The sequence below is a fragment of the Pholis gunnellus genome, assembly GCF_910591455.1.
Source record: "Pholis gunnellus genome assembly, chromosome: 24".
Lineage (NCBI taxonomy): Eukaryota > Metazoa > Chordata > Actinopteri > Perciformes > Pholidae > Pholis > Pholis gunnellus.
The window spans coordinates 744,733-764,149 of record NC_136551.1 but is presented as its reverse complement, the minus strand read 5'-3'; the positions used below and the strand labels follow the sequence as shown (position 1 = coordinate 764,149).

The following is a 19,417-nucleotide window of genomic DNA, read 5'->3' as shown; positions in this document are numbered from 1 at the left end:
AAGTTGAAGCATTGTAGCAGTTCCAGGAATTCTGTGGTAGATTTACAGTAAGTGTGGATGTTAAAATCACCGAGGAGGAGAACGGAAGGTGAGATGGCACAGAGCTGAGTCAGAGAATCAGAAAAGTCAGAGAGAAAGGAGGGGCTCGGTTTGGGGGGACGGTAGATTACAGCAGTTACCAAAGGAGTGGGACCGGAGAGTTTGAAAGCAAGATGTTCAAAAGAGTGAACGGCAGGAATGGGAATGGTGGGTGGTTTAATGTGCTTCATGTAAACAGCAGCAACACCACCTCCCCGCCCCTCAGGGCGAGGTTTATCCATGTATGTGGATCCTGTGGGAGTGGTCTGGTTTAGTGAGAAGTAGTCCAGGGGTTTATGCCATGTTTCAGTGAGGAAATCAAGGTCACTGTCCGTTATGAATTCATTCAGAATGAGGCTTTTATTGTTGAGTGAGCCAGTGTTGAGCAAAGCCAGTTTCAGGTGACGAAATCAAATAAAAAAAGTGAAAAATATTTTATTTTTAAGTGCTCGACATTGTGATCCACACTCCAGACCAGTTGGTGGCGGTAATGCACCAATTCAATTTGCCAACCGCCAGTAAGCCTAAAAAAAGAAGTAGAAGAAGAAGTTCAGTGAAGTAACGGTAGTTTTCTGTCTCTAACGGTCACCGGATCGATAAGTAATGAACTAACCGGCTATAAACGGGTGAGTAGCGGCAGAGCTAACGGCGCTCCTCCGGCTAACTTAGCTTTAGCTTCGCGTAGCTAACGCTAGCTTGACTGTATGTGTGGATTGAAAAAGCCTGCTAGTAGCGAGCTAAGTGTGCTAGCTAGCATGGAGAAGCTAACGGCTAAATAAACTGTTTATAGTGACGTCACTAGCTAGCTTAACTTATTAGCAGCTTCACTGTGTTTACTTCTGAGCTTTAACATGTTACATTTAATATACATTCATTTAATTTATATTTATCACCAATATAACTCATTTAATACAATCTGTGCAATATAAATACTACAAGTATTCTGTCTGTATATATAATAGTATATAATAATATTAATATTATATAATGTATTGTATGTAATATTTTAGTTATTGTGGATTTTTTTTACTTATTTAATATTCTTTACTGTTTTATTACTTATTTATAATACTTGTTTTGATCTTGTCTGTTGTTAGCACTATCCACTATGTGTGTGTATATATATATATACACATATATACACAGTGTATGCTGCTGTAATCCTGTAACTAATGAAGGATTATCTTATCTTCAGTGTGCTCGTTGTAAACTGTGTTTGGTGACTGTGGTTCACAGGAGAATGAAGCTCACCGTCCAGGACGTCCCGCTGCTGGTTTCTTCTCCTCCATCAACGTTAGCCGCCTCCTAAAAGACCCTCAAACGTCGGATAAACCTCTGGAAGTCTGCTCCAATGGAGGAGGAGGAGGAGGTGGAGGAGGTGGAGGAGGTGAGCATGGAGTATCTGCTGGAGCAGGTGTTGCAGAAGGACCTGGCCAAGAGGCTCCAGGTGGGTCAGGAGATCACGGAGCTCATCCTGGACCAGAGGAAGACCTCCGACATGGAGCAGGACCAGACCCTGCTGGACCGGGTGGTGGACGCGGTGGCCAGCTCCTGGGTCAACTCCAGCAACTTCAAGGTGAGGAGGACACCTACATCACGCTGCGTGTGTGTTGAAGTGTAGATGTAAATATAGCATTTACAAAAGTAAAAGAAATGTCAAGAGAAAAGACTCATTAGCCACCAGAGATAAAGTCTAAAAGCTCAGTTTAACATGAAATGACTCCGTGTGAAATAAAAAGGAACAAGAGGGTGACACTGACTTTAAATCAGCTGTTTCCTGCAGGTGTAGGAGCGCTTCATTTACTCACCTACATCTCCCTGTATATTCTGCAGATGTGCATCGTTTTTTCCACTTTTTAAAACAATTACAAGACATTAGTGACGTTTCAATGGAGCTAATTTTCCCATATTCCTTTGTAAAGTCCTCTTAAACTTGTATTTTAACCAAATATCTGTTACTTCCTGTTATTTTAACCAAATATCTGTTCCTTCCTGTTATTTTAACCAAATATCTGTTACTTCCTGTTATTTTAACCAAATATCTGTTCCTTCCTGTTGTACGTTCTCCAGAGAAACTAGAGATGCAGGTCCATACAACTCATAGAGACCTTTGATATTGTTGGATGTTGAACATTTGAGTCACAGCCTCTTACATGAAGTTAAATGAATACAAATAGTGTCTAATGTTTAATTGTTGGGCCTGCTCTGGAGCTTTTGACCATAAAGCATGATCTTCCTCACCATGTGATACCATAGAACACTAAGATTTGTCTCACACACACACACACACACACACACACACACACACACACACAACCAATCCCATCGCTGCTGTAATGGGGACATGTCAGCGGCTTAATTTACCACCATTAGCCCAGTTTCCTTCCTTCTGTGACTTCCTGCTCCAACGTGGCAGTTTATAAACACACAGCGCTCATTTATTCACCCTTTGAAATGACAATTTACTGATATTTATATATATATATATAATATATAATATAACTTGTCAACGTTTAGAGGAAGAAATGTGCATCTTCCATTGTGTGTTTTCACATAAATATATGAATCTAAACACATTTTCCTCCTAAAGTAGCTCAGTAGCATTGTAACAAAATGCCAGTATTTCACGAGTACTTTAGATACATACAGAGTGTATTTTACATATTTGAGTAGGTATAAAACGTGTTTTTATAAACTTCACATACTAACAGGTGTTACTGTGTAATACCACCGTGGGTCCATCAGATGGCGCTCCAGTTTAATCCTATTTTACTATCACGTGTCACTTCCTCTCACATTAAAGAGAGTTTTCCAAAAATTGCGTCATAGCCCGAGCGCGAGGCTCAGGTGACGCGTAAGTGTTGGTCTGGTGTTAGCAGGGCGGCTCTCACTACACGTTCATTGAGTCTCCCGAACCACCCCATGACAAGGAAGGGTGCGCGCTACGTGACGAGACAGATCCTTAGAACGGCCAGACACCGTCTACACTCACGGTCGCGTTTTTAAATTATATTTATTTACTTCGTAGAGTGACTCACTCGATGGTAGTATTCGTGTTTTACACCATGAAACTTATTTATTTTCAGTGTTTTCGTTTTAATTTGAGTGAAAACTCTTGTTTTGTTTGGATTACCCATGATGCTTTGCGGCCTCCATTCAAATCCTTTTCGGCTGCGCTGATCTCGTGCTCTCTCTGTGTGTGTGTGTGTGTGTGTGTGTGTGTGTGTGTGTGTGTGTGTGTGTGTGTGTGTGTGTGTGTGTGTGTGTGTGTGTGTGTGTGTGTGTGTGTGTGTGTGTGTGTGTGTGTGTGTGTGTCAGGTGGTTCTGCTGGGCATGGACATCCTGTCCGCTTTGGTCAGCAGACTGCAGGACAGATTCAGGACGCAGGTGGGCACAGGTGAGCAGTATTTACACATTATATTTATTATTATTATTTAATATATTATTACAACAGTTAGAGCAGTGAACATCACTGTTATACAGTCTATAATTATTGTATATATATATATGTTTTATTATAAATATGTTTCTGGTCTCAGTTCTGCCAAGCCTCATCGATCGGTTAGGAGACTCCAAGGATCAGGTCCGAGACCAGGACCAGGAGCTGCTGCTGAAGATCATGGACCAGGCTGCTAACCCTCAGGTGCAGCAGCTCACCCTTTAAAGAACTCTCTGAGGGTTGAGGCTGTCTTCTCACAGACTGACGTGTGTGTGTGCGTGTGTGTGTGTGTTTCAGTTTGTGTGGGAGCGGATGACGGGAGGCTTCAAACACAAGAACAACAGGACCAGAGAAGGACTCTGTGTGTGTCTCATCTCAACACTGAGCGTGTGAGTGGGGACCAGATCTACTCCGTTTCCTTCATCCTTATTCTATAGTGGTGTGAACAGAAACATGAATATCATCGGCAGTGAATCATTTACACGAAACAAACACATTTAATCAAGTTTAAGTCAATAAAAAGCATCAGAATCTTCACATTTTCTGCTTTAAAAATGATGATTATAATGATTATTCACTAGTTATTTATTAGCGTTGCATAGCATCTACTCCCTCACTCTGATGTGGGTGAATTCTGTAAATAAAACTAATAAGACTTTAAGGTTCACGTTGTGCGTTTCCTTTCCTCAGGTTTGGATCTCAGAGTTTGACGCTCAGTAAAATTGTCCCTCACATCTGTAACCTCCTGGGAGATCCCACCAGTCAGGTAGACACACCTGGACACTGGTCCTCCACTGCCCCCTGCTGGTCAAACACACACACTACAGTCCAAGAACCAGGACCTCATGAGCTCTGTTCTCTTAGAGTTGATCAGCTGTCATCACCGGAATCTCACTTCCTCTCCGGGACAGGAAGCCGTGCCCATGAGCTTCCTGTCCCGAAGCCAAAAAACACACATGAACACACACTAATGAAGAAGAAAGGAGGCGTGTGCTCACGTGTTGTGTGTTTTTCAGGTGCGTGACGGAGCCATGAGCTGCCTCGTAGAGATCTACCGACACGTGGGAGAGCGAGTGAGAATAGATTTAGGAAAGAAGGGTCTTCCTCAGTCACGGTGCGTTCAAGTGCTCTCTGGAAAACAGCAACTTATTAACTCTATATATATATCTATATGTGCTCATTCTGCGCTCGCTCCCTTCTGTCCAGGCTCAACGTGATCTTCAGTAAGTTCGACGAGGTTCAGCGGTCGGGGAACATGGTGCTGTCACCTGTGTCAGGTAAGACCCCCGAGTCTGGTTCTGCATGTGTTCTGTCGCTCTGACGGCGCATTAGTGTCAAATATTCATCATAATAATAACAATGAGACATGGGAGCGATATCCTGAGGAGAAACTCAAGAAATAAACTCGATTAAAGTCACAAATTAATGAGAAAAATGTGATTATTTGCTTTTAATCTCAGAACATTCTCCCCTCTTTGTAATTATAATCTTCATTATCAGCTGGTTTCTTTATCTCTCACTGAGCCTGTTTCAGCTGGCAGGTCCTGGTCCTGGTCTCAGTGGGGGTGCGTTCGCTGTCTTTCAGTAAGAACGCAACCTGATCCGGGGTCTGTGTTCCCCGGGAGCTTTCAGCCGAGGATCCTCTCCACAGAGACGACATGATGGAACATTTCCTAGAGCGTTCTAGTAGTGGACACGTTCAAAGCTTTTATTGTGAAGGGAGATAAATACAGCAGAGGAGATCGCTTGTAAGTCACATGGTGTGATTGTTGGAGCTGGATTGGTCCTCACATCAGGTTTAGAGCTCTTAAGCTCCTCACAGACTGCTGAAGACAGGCCCCCCCCCCCCCCCTGGGGCTCTTATTTTGTAGGAGTGGTGTCAGCGACAGTCACAGGACCAGGTTTTGAGGGAGGAGGTGAAGCAGCAAGTCCTCCGGCTCCGGGTCTGTCGTGGTTTCTCCTGCAGGAGATCCACAGAGTGGAGCCTGGTCCTGCAGGTCCATGTGTCAGGAGGAGGAGCGGCTCTGGTGTCGCTCTGGTGTTCGCTCTGGTGTTCGCTCTGGTGTTCGCTCTGGTGTCGCTCTGGCAGCAGCGTTAGGAAGTGACTGGAGCTCGGTGCTGCGTGTGACCTCAAACGTTGTGGTGGTGGAGAGTGAGGAGCGCTGCTGTGTGGAGGTGAGACTCATGCTGCAGCTTCATGATTCTACTTCATTTACTGCAGCACGGGATCAAGAAAAACAGCAAACCAGTGAATTATTGACCCGGCTCTGTGAGGCTTTGGTAGACCAGGACCCGGCTCTGTGAGGCTTTGGTAGACCAGGACCCGGCTCTGTGAGGCTTTGGTAGACCAGGACCCGGCTCTGTGCGTCACGCAGCCTCAGGGGGTCCAGCAGGACTTAGGCTGCACAGTTGGAAACCGTCTGAATAATGAACGCTGTGCAGAGACACAAAGACCAAGCAGTGAGATTTATACACACACACACATATATATATATATATGTGTGTGTGTGTGTGTGTGTGTGTGTGTGTGCTGATTATGAGGACATGGTTCATGAGCACTTGTCTCCTGTTTCCTGACTCCTCTGCTGTCCCCTCTTCATAAAGCTGTAAAGCCTCACAGGTGCACGCTGCTTTATATTCTTTGTTTCAGGAGGAGGTGAGTAGAAGCTGCAGGACTCTGAGCTGCTCTCTCTCCCCTCCTCCCTCCTCCCTCCCCTCCTCCCCTCCTCTCCTCCCTCCTCCCTCGTTGATGTCAGAGTCCATGAGGCTCTGAGCTCTTGAAGACATTGAGACGCTGCAGGACGGATCAATTCTTCTTCTTCTTCTTCTTGATAACATTTCAAACACTTGTCTGTCTTCTTCTGGGACCTCGAGGAGCTTTTCCAAGTCTGAGAAGACTTGAGCGTTAAACAGGCTCTCCAGGTGCATTGTGGGAAATGTAGGATTCATGGTCTGAACCGTGCAAATGACTGAAGTCAGTGGATCAGGTCCGCTCTGTCTTTGTCGAGGTTTAAAGGAGCAATAAAGTTTGACTGATGCTCAATAATAATGTGTCATATTCACGTATTCATGACAAATAAACATATTGACAAATTAAACTGTTATTTATTTATTTGTTTAGTTATGTTTATTGAGGATAAATGACAGAAAAGTGATAAAACAACATTTAACACTCAAACAAATGAGGAGCTTCCTCCTCCTCCTCCTCCTCCTGAGTCATGACTCTTCTCTGACTCCTCCCCTTCTCCTCCCATTGGTCCTCCTCTTCCTCACATATAGCACATGCTCCCAGCTTCCTCCCCTCTTCTCTCTCCTCAGCTGGGGGAGGAAGATGTGAGGAACTTGGAGGACCACCTCTCTCTGTCTGTCTGTCTCTCTGTCTCTCTCTCTGTCTGTCTGTCTGTCAGCATGCTGAGGAAACTGGTCTGCAGGCGGATCTGCTCCTGTAAGCTGCTGCTCGTCCTCTGGACGGTTTAGAGGAGGTGATGAATGGGAGGAGGAGGAGGAGGAGGAGATCTTCATCTTAATATAATATAATATAAACTACTTTCACCATCAATCCACCGTCAAGAAAGTCGTTGCAGCTCAAATATTCAGATAGTTGTTTGTGACGCTCTTCATCCTGGTTTCCTCCTCTTCCTGTTGTGTTGATGCTGACGTGTTGCACACACACACGCACACACACACACACACACACACACACACACACACACACACACACACACACACACACACACACACACACACTGGGCTGAGTGTCCGTCGTCTCGTTGCCGATGCAGGAATGTGAACGTTAAGATGTCTCTGCTCTTCCTCCTCCAGACAAGACCTTAGAGGACGAAGACTCCGGAGACGGCGGCCGCTCCTCTTCGTCCAAAGCGGCCTCGCTCTCCGGGAAGAAGGCGCTGAGCATCATGGGACCCTTCAGGCGGCCCGCCCCCGGCGCCAAGTGTGCAGGTGAGCCGTGATCGATGCCGTGACATGTGAACACGTTGAGACGTCTGAGTGCAGCTGTAAAGCCTTTGTGTGGTGACTGGTCTGCAGGGAGGGAAGCAGCCGGAGCCGTGGACGAGGAGGACTTCATCCGGGGCTTTGAGGACGTCCCCACAGTGCAGGTCTGCAGACGTTCCACACCTCCTTCACAGTGTCTCCGTGCAGAGTCTCACGCGTCCTCTGCTTCTCCTCCAGATCTACTCCAACAGGGAGGTGGAGGAGGCCATGACCAAGATCCGAGACGTGCTGTCGGACGACAAGAAGGACTGGGAGCTCCGAGTCACGGCCGTAAGGCGCCTCCATCCTCTCTCTCCTCTCTCCTCTCTCTCCTCTCTCTCCTCTCTCTCTCCTCCTCTGAGGTGAAACTGTCTCGTTGTTTAACTCCATCTCCGTCTCCTCCAGCTGAAGAAGGTGCGCTCGCTGCTCCTGGCCGGCGCCGCCGAGTTCGACGGCTTCCTGCAGCAGCTGCGTCTCTCAGAGGCGGCGCTCAAGCTGTCGGCCAAGGACCTCCGGTCTCAGGTGGTGAGGGAGGCCTGCCTCACGCTGGGGTGAGTGTGCCCGCCGAGGAGCCGGCGTCGCTCTCCCCACCGCGCCGAGTCTTAACGCGCTTCGCTCTCTCTCTCACCAGCCACCTGTCCTCGGTGCTCGGCAGTCGCTTCGACCACGCGGCGGAGGCCATCCTGCCGATCCTCCTCAGCCTGGTGCCCAACAGCGCCAAGATCATGGCCACCTCGGGCATGTCGGCCACGCGCCTCATCCTGAGAGTACGCGCTCTTTAAAGATATAAATGTGTATATGAATATAAGTACTGCTTCAGGGTTGTGACAGCGGTCTGTCGTTGCTTTGCAGCACACTCACTACCCTCGGCTCATCCCCATCATCAGCAGCCACTGCGCCTCCAAGTCTGTGGCCGTCAGACGGTGAGACCACCACCTTCACTCTGTTCATGGCTTCTGTTCTGCTTTGGTCGTGTTCATTAAACTGTCAGATTAATACAAATTCTTTCCATTTGTATTAAATGTGTTATTTTATATTTCTTATTATTATTATTACGATGAATATATTTCTCTTCAAGGTCTCCTCAGGCTTTAAAAGTCAGAGAAACTAAATAAAGTATATAGTATATTACATATATATATATTATATTTATATATTACATATATATATTATATTTATATATTACATATATATATTATATTTATATATTACATATATATATTATATTTATATATTACATATATATATTATATTTATATATTACATATATATATTATATTTATATATTACATATATATATTATATTTATATATTACATATATAATATAAATAGTAAATAGAAGTGTTTGTTCTGTGTTTCAGGCGCTGCTTTGAGTTCTTGGAGCTGCTGCTGCAGGACTGGCTCACCAGCTCTCTGGAGAGGTGAGAACATGTGTAGTATAAATATATATATATATATATATATATATATATATATATTTGTACCACAAGGAGAAGGGAGGAGATCTGTGTCTGCTTCCTGTCGCCAGAGAGAAACCTGAAACCCCGATACCAGGAGAGCTCTGTGGTTCTCACCGATCAGTGTGTGTGTGTGTGTGTGTGTGTGTGTGTGTGTGTGTGTGTGTGTGTGTGTGTGTGTGTGTGTGTGTGTGTGTGTGTGTGTGTAACATGTTAGCATCAACACAACAGGAAGTGGACAGACAGCATCACGTGTCTCATGTTTGCTCGTCTCTCGTCTGTAGACATGGAACCGTGTTGATGGAGACGATAAAGAAAGGAATCCACGACGCAGACGCAGAGGCTCGCTCTGTGGCCAGGAGGTGAGTCACACCTGCACCTCCTCCTGCACCACGCCATGCACCTCCTCCTGCAGAGTGGGAGCAGCTCATTGACCTGTCTCTCTCTCTCTCTCTCTCTCTCTCTCTCTCTCTCTGTCTGTGTGTCTGTCTGCAGGTGTTACTGGTGTTTCCACGGTCACTTCAGGCGGGAGGCGGAGCTTCTGTTCCAGGGCCTGGAGTCGTCCTATCAGAAGGCTCTGCAGGCTCACCTGAGGAGCGGAGACGGCCTGATGTCGCTGCCGGCCTCCGATCGCTCCTCCTCCTCCTCCCAGGAGAGCCTCAAGTGAGACGCCATTATTATTCCAACATTACCAGCAAATTAATCTCTCGAACATATTCTGTTACTTTACTGTTTTTACTTGTTGTTCACAGTCGACCGCTGCCTGGAAAGAACAGCTTCACAAGCAGCTCAGCTAGATGTGAGTCACTTTAGTTCACTCTCATGTGTTTAGAGATATTATATAGAATATATAGATTCTATAGATCATCATTTTATTACATGTTTACTTTACTTGGTAATGATATTGAAGTTGATGAGTAAGTTCAATAAGTGCATAAATATATAATAAAGTTCATAATAATAAACATTGATAATATTTTATTACATAGAATGAATAATAAATAAGTTCAATACATGCATAAATATAATGAATAATAAAATAAATAAAGTATAATGAATAATAATAAACATAGTGATAATAGTATGTATGTATTGATGGAACCTGATCTTTTGACCTTCTTTCAGCTCAAGCCGCTCACACCAGGCCTCCGGCCGCCTCCTCTCCGGTCTCCCTCCAGCGCTCTCGCAGCGACGTGGACGTCAACGCGGCGGCCTCCGCCACCGCCCGCACCAGGATGCCCGCCGCGCCCTCCGCCCTGCAGTCGCCGTCCTCGCCCTTCAGCTCGGCCTCGGCCCTCCCGCCCGGATCCTACGCCTCGCTGGGTAACAGCGGAGATGCAGAGCGGAGGACTTCTGCCATGTGGTTGTTGTAATACTCGCTGTGGCCACAAGAGGCGGAATTCATGCACTCCAAACACACCACATGTTTAAATGCACACTTTAACTCCTGTTCTTCAGCCTCTTGTGGTGGAAATGAGTATTACAACAACAAACACTTTGCTCTCACAGATGAATAAAAACTATTGTTTCTTCTGCGTCTTCAGGTCGAGTTCGAACCAGAAGAACGAGTTCAGGAAGCGGGCCGTCGGTGCCGGACAGCCGGGGGAGGAGTCGAGGGAAAGTCGTGTCTCAGTCTCAACGTGAGCGGCTTCTCTCCTCAGCGTGACGTCTGTGACCAGAGAAATGTGTCCACAGCGTTCCTAAAGCACTTCTTCTGTGTTCCAGCCGGCAGCCGGTCCGGTTCCCCCGGCCGACTCCTGAGCTCCGGCTACGGTCGGATCCCGAGGCCGACCGTCGGCGCCGCCGCCAACGCCGCCAGCGCCCGACCCCGAGGTCACCGCAGCCACGGCTGCAGCCGAGAGACCAGCCCCTCCAGATCAGCCACGGGTGAGTGACCCCAGTCTAGACCATCGCACCAGTCTGTGAGGAGGAGAAGAAGAAGAAGGGCCGCTCAAACCAAAGCTGTAGAAACCTAGAACTAAATATAACAGACTGAGTGTTTGTGTCTGATGAACGAACCCTAAAGCAGCATTGAGACTGTTTACACACTGAACATAGAACATAGAAAAACAGAATATTGTTGTTTTTTCTGACGGAAGCGTTCGTCACACATGATGTGTTCAGGGACGGTCGGACACATGAGAACCTGACGATAGTGAGGGTTTCTACAGCTCACCTCCCTCTAGCTCTGTACCTGCAGCCGTGTGACTCCCCCTTCTCTCCCGCTCCACTAACTCTCTGCAGAGCTTCAGGTGTGTCGCTGTCTGGCTGTCTGTGCTGCAAGCTAATCTCTCCCCCGCGCTGCTGTCTGTCTGTCTCTCTGTCTCTCTGTCTCTCTGTCTGTCTGTCTCTCTGTCTGTCTGTCTGTCTCTCTGTCTGTCTCTCTGTCTCTCTGTCTGTCTGTCTCTCTCTCTGTCTCTCTGTCTGTCTGTCTGTCTCTCTCTCTGTCTCTCTGTCTGTCTCTCTGTCTGTCTGTCTCTCTGCCGTGCTCCTCTAGCCCGGAGCCGGATCCCCCGGCCCAGCATGAGTCAGGGCTGCAGCCGCGAAACCAGTCGCGAGAGCAGCCGTGACACCAGCCCAGCCAGGGGTTTCTCCCCCCTGGGTGAGTACTGAAGACCCCCCCCCCCCCTCCCCTAAAACAATCACTTCCCTTCCTTCTCTGTGTTCTTCCTTCCTGGTTCTCTGCATGCTCTGTACTCAAATGTCCACATTCTAATCCTAAAGAACCTGTGTTTCTGCCGTTGTGTTATCTGTGCCTTTACGTCCTCCTCCAGCGACGCGGCGTCACTCCCGCTCCACCAGCGCCCTGTCCTCTGCAGAGTGCTACTCAGGTGACTCCCTCAGTCAGAGAGCACGTGTACTCTGACCAGGACCCCGTCCTCCTGCCTCACACCCTGAGCCCCCCCTGCATGTCCTCTGATTTGTTTGTCAGTGTTCCTGTTGATTACTTCAGTCTGTTCCATTAAACCAACGCTCTCCTCTGATGGTCTCTGTCAGACCGGCTGTCCCATCAGGCTCGGATCTCCGCCTCCGTCAACGCCATGAAGGTCCTCAACACCGGCACCGACGTGGAGGCCGCCGTCGCCGACGCTCTGGTAGGAAACATGTCTTCACATAAAGCTGCACGTGTACACGTCTTCATGTTTGTGTAGTAAAGCTGGTAGCAGAGCATCACAGTGACAGCATCAGGCTGGTGATGTTCTGCTCTCCTCTTGGAGTAAAGAAGGAGGTGCAGTAACTCCTCTGTCCTCTTTCTTCCTGGACTTTTACGTTTCAGCTGTTAGGAGACTCGAGGAGTAAGGTACAAACACTTCTCCGTCTGTGCATGCAGAGCATGAATCCGTCCGTTGGTTTAACGTTCAGTGAGCGGTGAAGCAGCATGAAGCCACCTCGTGCACGCCCGCGTAGCCGCATGCCGGACCTCCTCACGGCGTTCCAGAGCGAGCCGTCTTTAAACCCGCCCTCCTCTCTCCCCAGCGGCGGCCCGTGAGGCGGCGCTTCGAGTCTCCGGGAATGTACTCGGACGACGACGCCAACAGCGACGCCTCCAGCGCCTGCTCCGAGCGCTCCTACGGCTCGCGCAACGGCGGCGCCGCGCCGCACTACCTGCGCCAGACGGAGGACGTGGCCGAGGTGCTGAACCACTGCGCCAGCGCCAACTGGTCCGAGAGGAAGGAGGGGCTGCTGGGACTGCAGAGCCTGCTGAAGAGCCAGAGGATGCTCAGGTCAGGGGGCTTCAGCAGATAAAACAGTTTAAATCTACTCAGAGAGCAGCGACTGATGAACCTGCTGCTTGTTTTCAGTCGCGTGGAGCTGAAGAGGCTCTGTGAGATCTTCACCCGGATGTTTGCAGACCCTCACAGCAAGGTGAGAGCTGCTCCTGGTGTCAACATCATGAACTAGCTGCAGCACAGACTAACCCCGTGTGTCCTCTCTGTTGCATGTGTGCTCGCTGCTGTGGACTGTAACACACCAGAGAGTAAGTGTTTCCTCCACAGTCTGCTGTGTGTGTGTGTGTGAACCCCCCTTCACCCCTCGTCCTCCTCCCTCAGGTCTTCAGCATGTTCCTGGAGACCCTGGTGGACTTCATCACGCTGCACAGGGACGACCTGCAGGACTGGCTCTTCGTCCTGCTCACCCAGCTGCTGAAGAAGATGGGGGCCGAGCTGCTGGGCTCCGTCCAGGCCAAAGTCCAGAAGGCCCTGGACGTCACCAGGTGGGCGGCTCGGTCCGAGCTCCTCTGATTTGTTGTCACGTGACTTCCTGGTTTCACCAAACGTTCTCCGTCTGCAGAGAGTCGTTCCCGTACGAGCAGCAGTTCAACATCCTGATGCGCTTCGTGGTGGATCAGACGCAGACGCCCAACCTGAAGGTGAAGGTGGCCATCCTGCGCTACATCGAGGCGCTCGCCCGTCAGATGGACCCGGCCGACTTCGTGAACTCCAGCGAGACTCGCCTCGCCGTCTCCCGCGTCATCACCTGGACCACCGAGCCCAAGAGCTCCGACGTCCGCAAGGTGGGAGGCCGACCCAGCTGCTCGCTCTCAGTTCCTTTCTTTTCTTTTCTTTGGTTTTGTTTTCACATCTTGATTTTGTTTTCTTCCAAATCGTCGTTTCTCGTTCCACCGCCCCCCCCCGCCGCCCCCCCAGACCCTTCATAACTGGGCAGGGGAGGATTTGTCGGGCCGGGTCGGCACCGTGGCCTCTCTGCCTGGGGAGGGCAACCTGGAGGAGAGGTGCAAGCAGGTAGAACCTCCAAACATCAAGCAGCATGACGGCAGACGGTTTAACCGCCTCTAACCACCAGCAGGGGGCAGCGGTCTGCACTAACAAGTCCAGATCTGGTCCCACCGGACCCTGAAACCGGACTCTGCATGAGGAGCTCTAACTGATCCACTAAACTGTTCCAGCAAGTTCTGCATGAACTGTTTCTGTCTTTGAAACACGTGAAGAAGAAGAAGAAGAATCTGTTTTCTTCACGTTTTCTTTTACTCTCACGTTTACCTTCAAGTTCTCTTCTTCTTGTTTCAGATCAGAGCCTCGTTATGTGAGGATTTGATTAATTGTGTGTGTGTGTGTGTGTGTGTGTGCAGGCGGCCCAGGTGGTGCTCATCGCCCTGTTTGAGCTGAACACGCCTGAGTTCACCATGCTGCTGGGCGCTCTGCCCAAAACCTTCCAGGACGGAACCACCAAGCTGCTGCACAACCACCTGAGGAACGCCAGCATCAACAGCAGCATCAGCATGGTGACACACACACACACACACACACACACACACACACACACACACACACACACACACACACACACACACACACACAATGTACCACTTTAATCTCACAGAATGTTCACGTCTGATCAACTTGAATTGTGTGTTGTTCTTTGATCTCCAGGCGTCTCCCAGTAACTCGGCCGGGCGGACTCCTCCACGGCCGCCCAGCAGCCGCAGCAGCCCGCTGACCTCCCCCACCAACACCTCCCACGGGGGTCTCTCTCCCAGGTAGTCCTGCTGCTCACACACCTGTGTTACGATCTGCAGAGCTCAGGGCGTCACAGACACACTTTAGACCCGTTTCACCTGTTGTTATTCTTCATCATGCTGGTCCCAGTTCTCCAGTGAGAGCAGCTTTCTCTGATTTTTCACACCTCTCTGGGCTGCTCTTCCTCCTCTCCCTCCTCTTCCTCCCGGCTGGTTGCAGTCGGCTGTGGGGTTGGAGCGCAGACGGGCTCTCCAAGTTCCCACTTCCTCCACTTCCTCCACTTCCTCCTCTTCCTCCTCTTCCTCCACCCACTGCCCACTCCTCCCTCAAGACAGGGAGGCCAGCTTACCCACCCAGGTAACCCCACCCCCTCTTTCCCTCCTCCTCCTCTTCCTCCTCTTCCTCCTCCTCTGCGGTTGCCGTACGACCCTCTCTGCCCACTGAGCGACGTTTGCTCCGAGCGTCCTCTCAGGTTTAAGGCTGCGGTGGATCCTCTGATGATGAACCTTCTCCCTGCAGCATGCTGGAGTACGACAGTGAGAACCTGAACCAGGAGGAGATCTACAGCTCCCTCCGCGGCGTCACCGAGGCCATCCAGAGCTTCAGCTACCGCAGCCAGGAGGACCCGACGGAGCCGCTGAGGAGGGACGGCAAGGTGAGGAAGGAATCAAACATCTGTAAGCTTCCCACCACAGAGTGTCTCTGAAACAGATGTTGTGATTTCATAGTGTGGCGTCGGGGCGTCCTCGGACTCCGACGCGGTCGGACGCCCGGCTCTGGACAACAAGACGTCGCTGCTCAACACGCCGTCGCCGCGCTCCTTCTCCGGGCCGCGCTACCGAGACTACAACCCGTACAACTACACGGACGACAAGGAGGCGCTGTACGAGGACGCCGCGGAGACGCAGAGAGACGGTGAAGCTCCTCCTCCTCTTCTTCTTCTGGGGTTCAGTTTGTCGGGTTTTCGTCTTTTTAACTGTTTTTATTTTTGCAGGCGGCCGACAGGAATGTGTGGAGAACAAGATGGTGAACGCCAAAAGCTTCCCAGGTGAAGACTCCTTCTCTGTGGATTTAAATCCCTCACTGCTTCCTGGATGTTGTTCTTAAATCATCCGTGTCCTCCTCCTCCTCCTCCTCCTCCTCCTCCTCCTCCTCCTCCTCCTCCTCCTCCTCCAGCGAGCCCCGCCGAGCAGCTGCAGCTGGTGGGCGAGCTGCTGAAGGAGCTCTCTCTCCAGGACCCCGAGGAGCGCCGGGGGACCCTGCTGGAGCTGCTGAAGGTGGCCCGAGAGGACGTCCCGGTGGTGTGGGAGGAACACTTCAAGACCATGCTGCTGCTGCTGCTGGAGACGCTGGGAGACAAAGACGTGAGGACGCACACCTCCTCCAGGCGTCTCGCGGACGCTGTGGGACTCCTTTTGAACTGACTCCTCCCCCTTTCTCTGTCTCTCAGCACACCATCCGGGCGCTGGCCCTGCGAGTCCTGAAGGAGATCCTGAGGAACCAGCCGGCCCGCTTCAAGAACTACGCCGAGCTCACCGTCATGAAGACGCTGGAGGCCCACAAGGACTCCCACAAGGAGGTGAGGAGGTCTGACCGACCCGCTGAACCGCGAGCTCAGGCCGTCGTAAAGCTTCAGTCTGTGGTGAACGGTGTAGTTTTGGGGATTGTTTAAAGAAGATTCTCCGTCCCGCTGCAGGTGGTGCGTGCGGCGGAGGAGGCGGCCTCCACGCTGGCGGCCTCCATCCACCCGGAGCAGTGCATCAAGGTCCTCTGTCCCATCGTGCAGACGGCCGACTACCCCGTCAACCTGGCCGCCATCAAGATGCAGACGAGGGCCATCGAACGCATCGCCAAGGAGCCGCTGCACCAGCTGCTGTCTGACATCATACCCGGGCTGCTGCAGGTGAGACCCCGGCGCCGTCCGTACGGGAACCTTTTTAACAGCGGAGGCGCCGTTTCACTCCACGCCGTCTTTTGCCGTTTTTGCAGGGCTACGACAACACGGAGAGCAGCGTGAGGAAGGCCAGCGTCTTCTGCCTGGTGGCCGTCTACTCGGTGATCGGCGAGGAGCTGAAGCCGTACCTGGCTCAGCTCACCGGCAGCAAGGTACGCTAACCAAAGCTAACGCTAGGCTATCAAGGAGCTCCACCGCGGTCACATGACATACTGTGACTGACTCTGTTTCCGTCCTGCAGATGAAGCTGCTGAACCTCTACATCAAGAGAGCTCAGACCTCCACCAGCAACAGCAGCAGCTCCTCCGACATCTCCTCCTACTAACTCCTCCTCCGTCTCTCGAGCCTTAAAACCCAAGTCTTCCAGGTCCCTGGACCAGGTCTGTGGACCAGGTTCCCGAGCGTTAGCGTAGCATCCGGACCCTGTACGTGTGAGGCGGAGCAGGAGGAGAGCCGTCAGTCTTTGAATCTTCTTTAATCTTTAGTTTTGCTTCGACACATCGGACCTTCTGGTCTCATGAACGTACGTTTGTTCGTCCTGAAGCTCGTCGGTCTGAAACAGACGCTGGAGTCAGAGATGAAGCGCGACGTCCAGCTTCCTGTCGGCTCAGACGGCGAGGAGCTCTTCATGGTGTCAGAGATCAGTGTTTAAAGAGCAACGCCATCGCTTCACTTCCTGTCTAATCATCCACACTCGTAATATACAAACTATCTTTTTATTATTTATTATGTACATTTTATAAGTTTCATTCATTAATATAATTAGTGAGATTTAAATAAACAACATTATTAATTATTTTTGGCTTTTTTTTGTCGTTCTGACGTTTTAATTTCTATTTTTAAAAGCTGACTTTTAATTCTTAAATATTGACGTCAGTTAGTTTTTTAATGGGACCAAAACCACACGGCTGTTAAAACTATTACGATGTTTCATGTGAAGAGAAGTAGATATTAAATAAGTAGTCAAAGGTCTTTAATTTAGATTTATGTGATTTAAATGGAACTGATGAGCGTCACATCTTTATTTATATATTTAAATCACACTGAGAAACAATAACGTGATTAATTACACTTCAAACGGCCTGAAGACAAGAAACGCTTTGCTCCTAAAATTGAATGTCGACCTTTAAAATGTGAAATATTTGACTTAAATCTGACAATCTGAACCTCAAAGTGAAGGAAAAACGATCTTTAGCAATAAACACTGTAAGCTACGCGCTGTGTTCACGAGCACTCGTGTTTTATAAACGACGAACTGTTACTGCTGCTTATTAACACTAAAAACGCCTCTTTGAGCTCGTCTGGCGCTGAACTCCACCCGTCTGGCACACGAGGGCGGCTCAAACAAACGCTCCAGAGGAATATGAAGCTGTTTCATTATTTTATTTAACGTTTAAAATATCTTCAGGTTTGTCTGGCCAAATGGTGCGTTCACTTGCTCCTCGGATAATCCTGTATGTTCAGACACCTGAACGCAGCACGACGGTCACGAGTTTATCTGTAAACATTTAAAATATTTCTGTTGGAAACTGAACTAAACGTTTATTTACGAACGCTACGGATGAGACGAACGAGGCTAGCTGTTTCCCCCCGTTTCCAGTCTCTATGCTAAGCTAAGCTAAGCTAAGCGGCTTCATGTTCACAGTAGAGTCCCTGAAGACGTCCAGGCCTTATTCCTCCTCTTCAGACTGTTAAATGTACTTTTTATGTATCGACTGAATGTACAAGTACATCCCTTTACTCTTTTGTACACATTTAAAACACAAAAGTACAACTTCTACAAAAGTATTCCGCATGAAACGAAGTCACTTTGACCAAAACAAATGTTCTGTGTTTTCCTGACTGTGTGCCTCACCTGAACTCACTGCTGCGTCACTAATGAGCTGTAAATATGCGCTGCATGGCTCCTCCTACTACTATTAGTTTTGTTTCACACTACGATATATTTATGTTTTACTGTGTGTATATATATATTTACATGTTTAGACAACTTGAAATAAACCGTCAGACTTCTATCTTCTTGTTTCTTTATTTATCTCAATTATATCTTTTATTTCATTTATATTTCACACATATTAACAATATAATTATAATATAATTAATTCAATCAAAGATTTCTCTACATTTAAATCACTTTAATATTTTAGTTTTAGTTTATTTTATCATTCATATTTTGTCAGTACTGGAAAAATACGAAATACATTTACTTCAGTACAACTTGGAGGTATTTGTACCTTCTAGTTTGTGTTTTTTTTCAGAGGTACATATTGTACTTGTTACTAATAATACTCACTGCAGCATAAGTACTTTGAAGTACACATTGTAGTAGTATTTTTAATAAAGATCTCAGTACTTGTTCCTCTGCAGTTGTATCTGTGGAGCGTCTTGTAAACTACACCTTAGAACTACACTTCCCAGCTGCCCTTGCGTGAAGAAGCCGCAGGTGTTTCCTGTCTGGTGTGATTAGTAACACCTGGACCCGCGAGGAGACGGTTGAGCTTGAACCTTTAATCAGGAAGCACGAGCTCGTGTATCTCGGTTCATCCTTTAATGAGCGGTGAGTCATCTGTTCTTTCACGGTATTAATATTTTAATATTTTAATATTTAACGTCAGGTTTTAAAAATGAAACTAAAATCAGAAAGTTATAAAGCTCACCGCCACCAGATGGCGCTCTTCGCTCTGTGTGTTAGTCATTTAGACTTTTACGTCCTTTAGTCTGGTTGTTGTATTGAATGGAGACACTCTGCTGCCGTGGGAATTGAACCTGTGACTGTTTTTCTTCTGTTGCAGGACGAGGACTCAGTTCACCATGAACAGTAAGTCCTTTAACTTTATTAAGGTTCTCTAAGGTACTCTGAACCACTGAGGAATCAACATATCAAATAATATTTCAACTGAATATCTGTCAAATGATTCAAACACGTCAGTTCATTCGGTACACCGAGCTAACACTAGTCCTATGAGGAGACAAGGAGACACTCTGGGGACTGTGAGGAAACACTCTGGGGACTATAAG

The 19,417-nt window shown here is 48.6% G+C and overlaps 1 protein-coding gene across 4 annotated transcripts; it reads left to right on the top strand.

Annotated features, from left to right (window-relative positions):
* The first annotated feature begins 625 nt into the window (after positions 1-625).
* Positions 626-18,390, top strand: LOC306715353 (CLIP-associating protein 1-B-like). Of its 4 annotated transcripts, XM_079185683.1 has the most exons (38): positions 626-704; positions 1,315-1,654; positions 3,397-3,475; positions 3,618-3,721; positions 3,815-3,906; positions 4,208-4,283; positions 4,534-4,631; positions 4,724-4,794; positions 7,340-7,474; positions 7,562-7,632; positions 7,706-7,798; positions 7,913-8,058; positions 8,139-8,274; positions 8,360-8,430; positions 8,870-8,929; positions 9,250-9,327; positions 9,461-9,628; positions 9,718-9,764; positions 10,091-10,288; positions 10,510-10,605; positions 10,691-10,852; positions 11,963-12,060; positions 12,243-12,266; positions 12,443-12,690; positions 12,769-12,832; positions 13,018-13,181; positions 13,259-13,481; positions 13,615-13,710; positions 14,058-14,210; positions 14,359-14,465; positions 14,965-15,100; positions 15,174-15,360; positions 15,440-15,493; positions 15,622-15,809; positions 15,896-16,024; positions 16,142-16,348; positions 16,435-16,551; positions 16,641-18,390. In XM_079185683.1, exons 2-38 carry the CDS (start codon positions 1,430-1,432, stop codon positions 16,722-16,724), a joined length of 4,485 nt encoding a protein of 1,494 aa, XP_079041809.1. In that variant the 5' UTR covers positions 626-704; positions 1,315-1,429; the 3' UTR covers positions 16,725-18,390. The 4 variants fall into 4 exon arrangements, with proteins under 4 accessions (XP_079041809.1, XP_079041810.1, XP_079041811.1 ...); XM_079185684.1 differs by lacking the exon at positions 12,243-12,266; XM_079185685.1 differs by lacking the exon at positions 13,615-13,710.
* Positions 18,391-19,417: the final 1,027 nt, after the last annotated feature.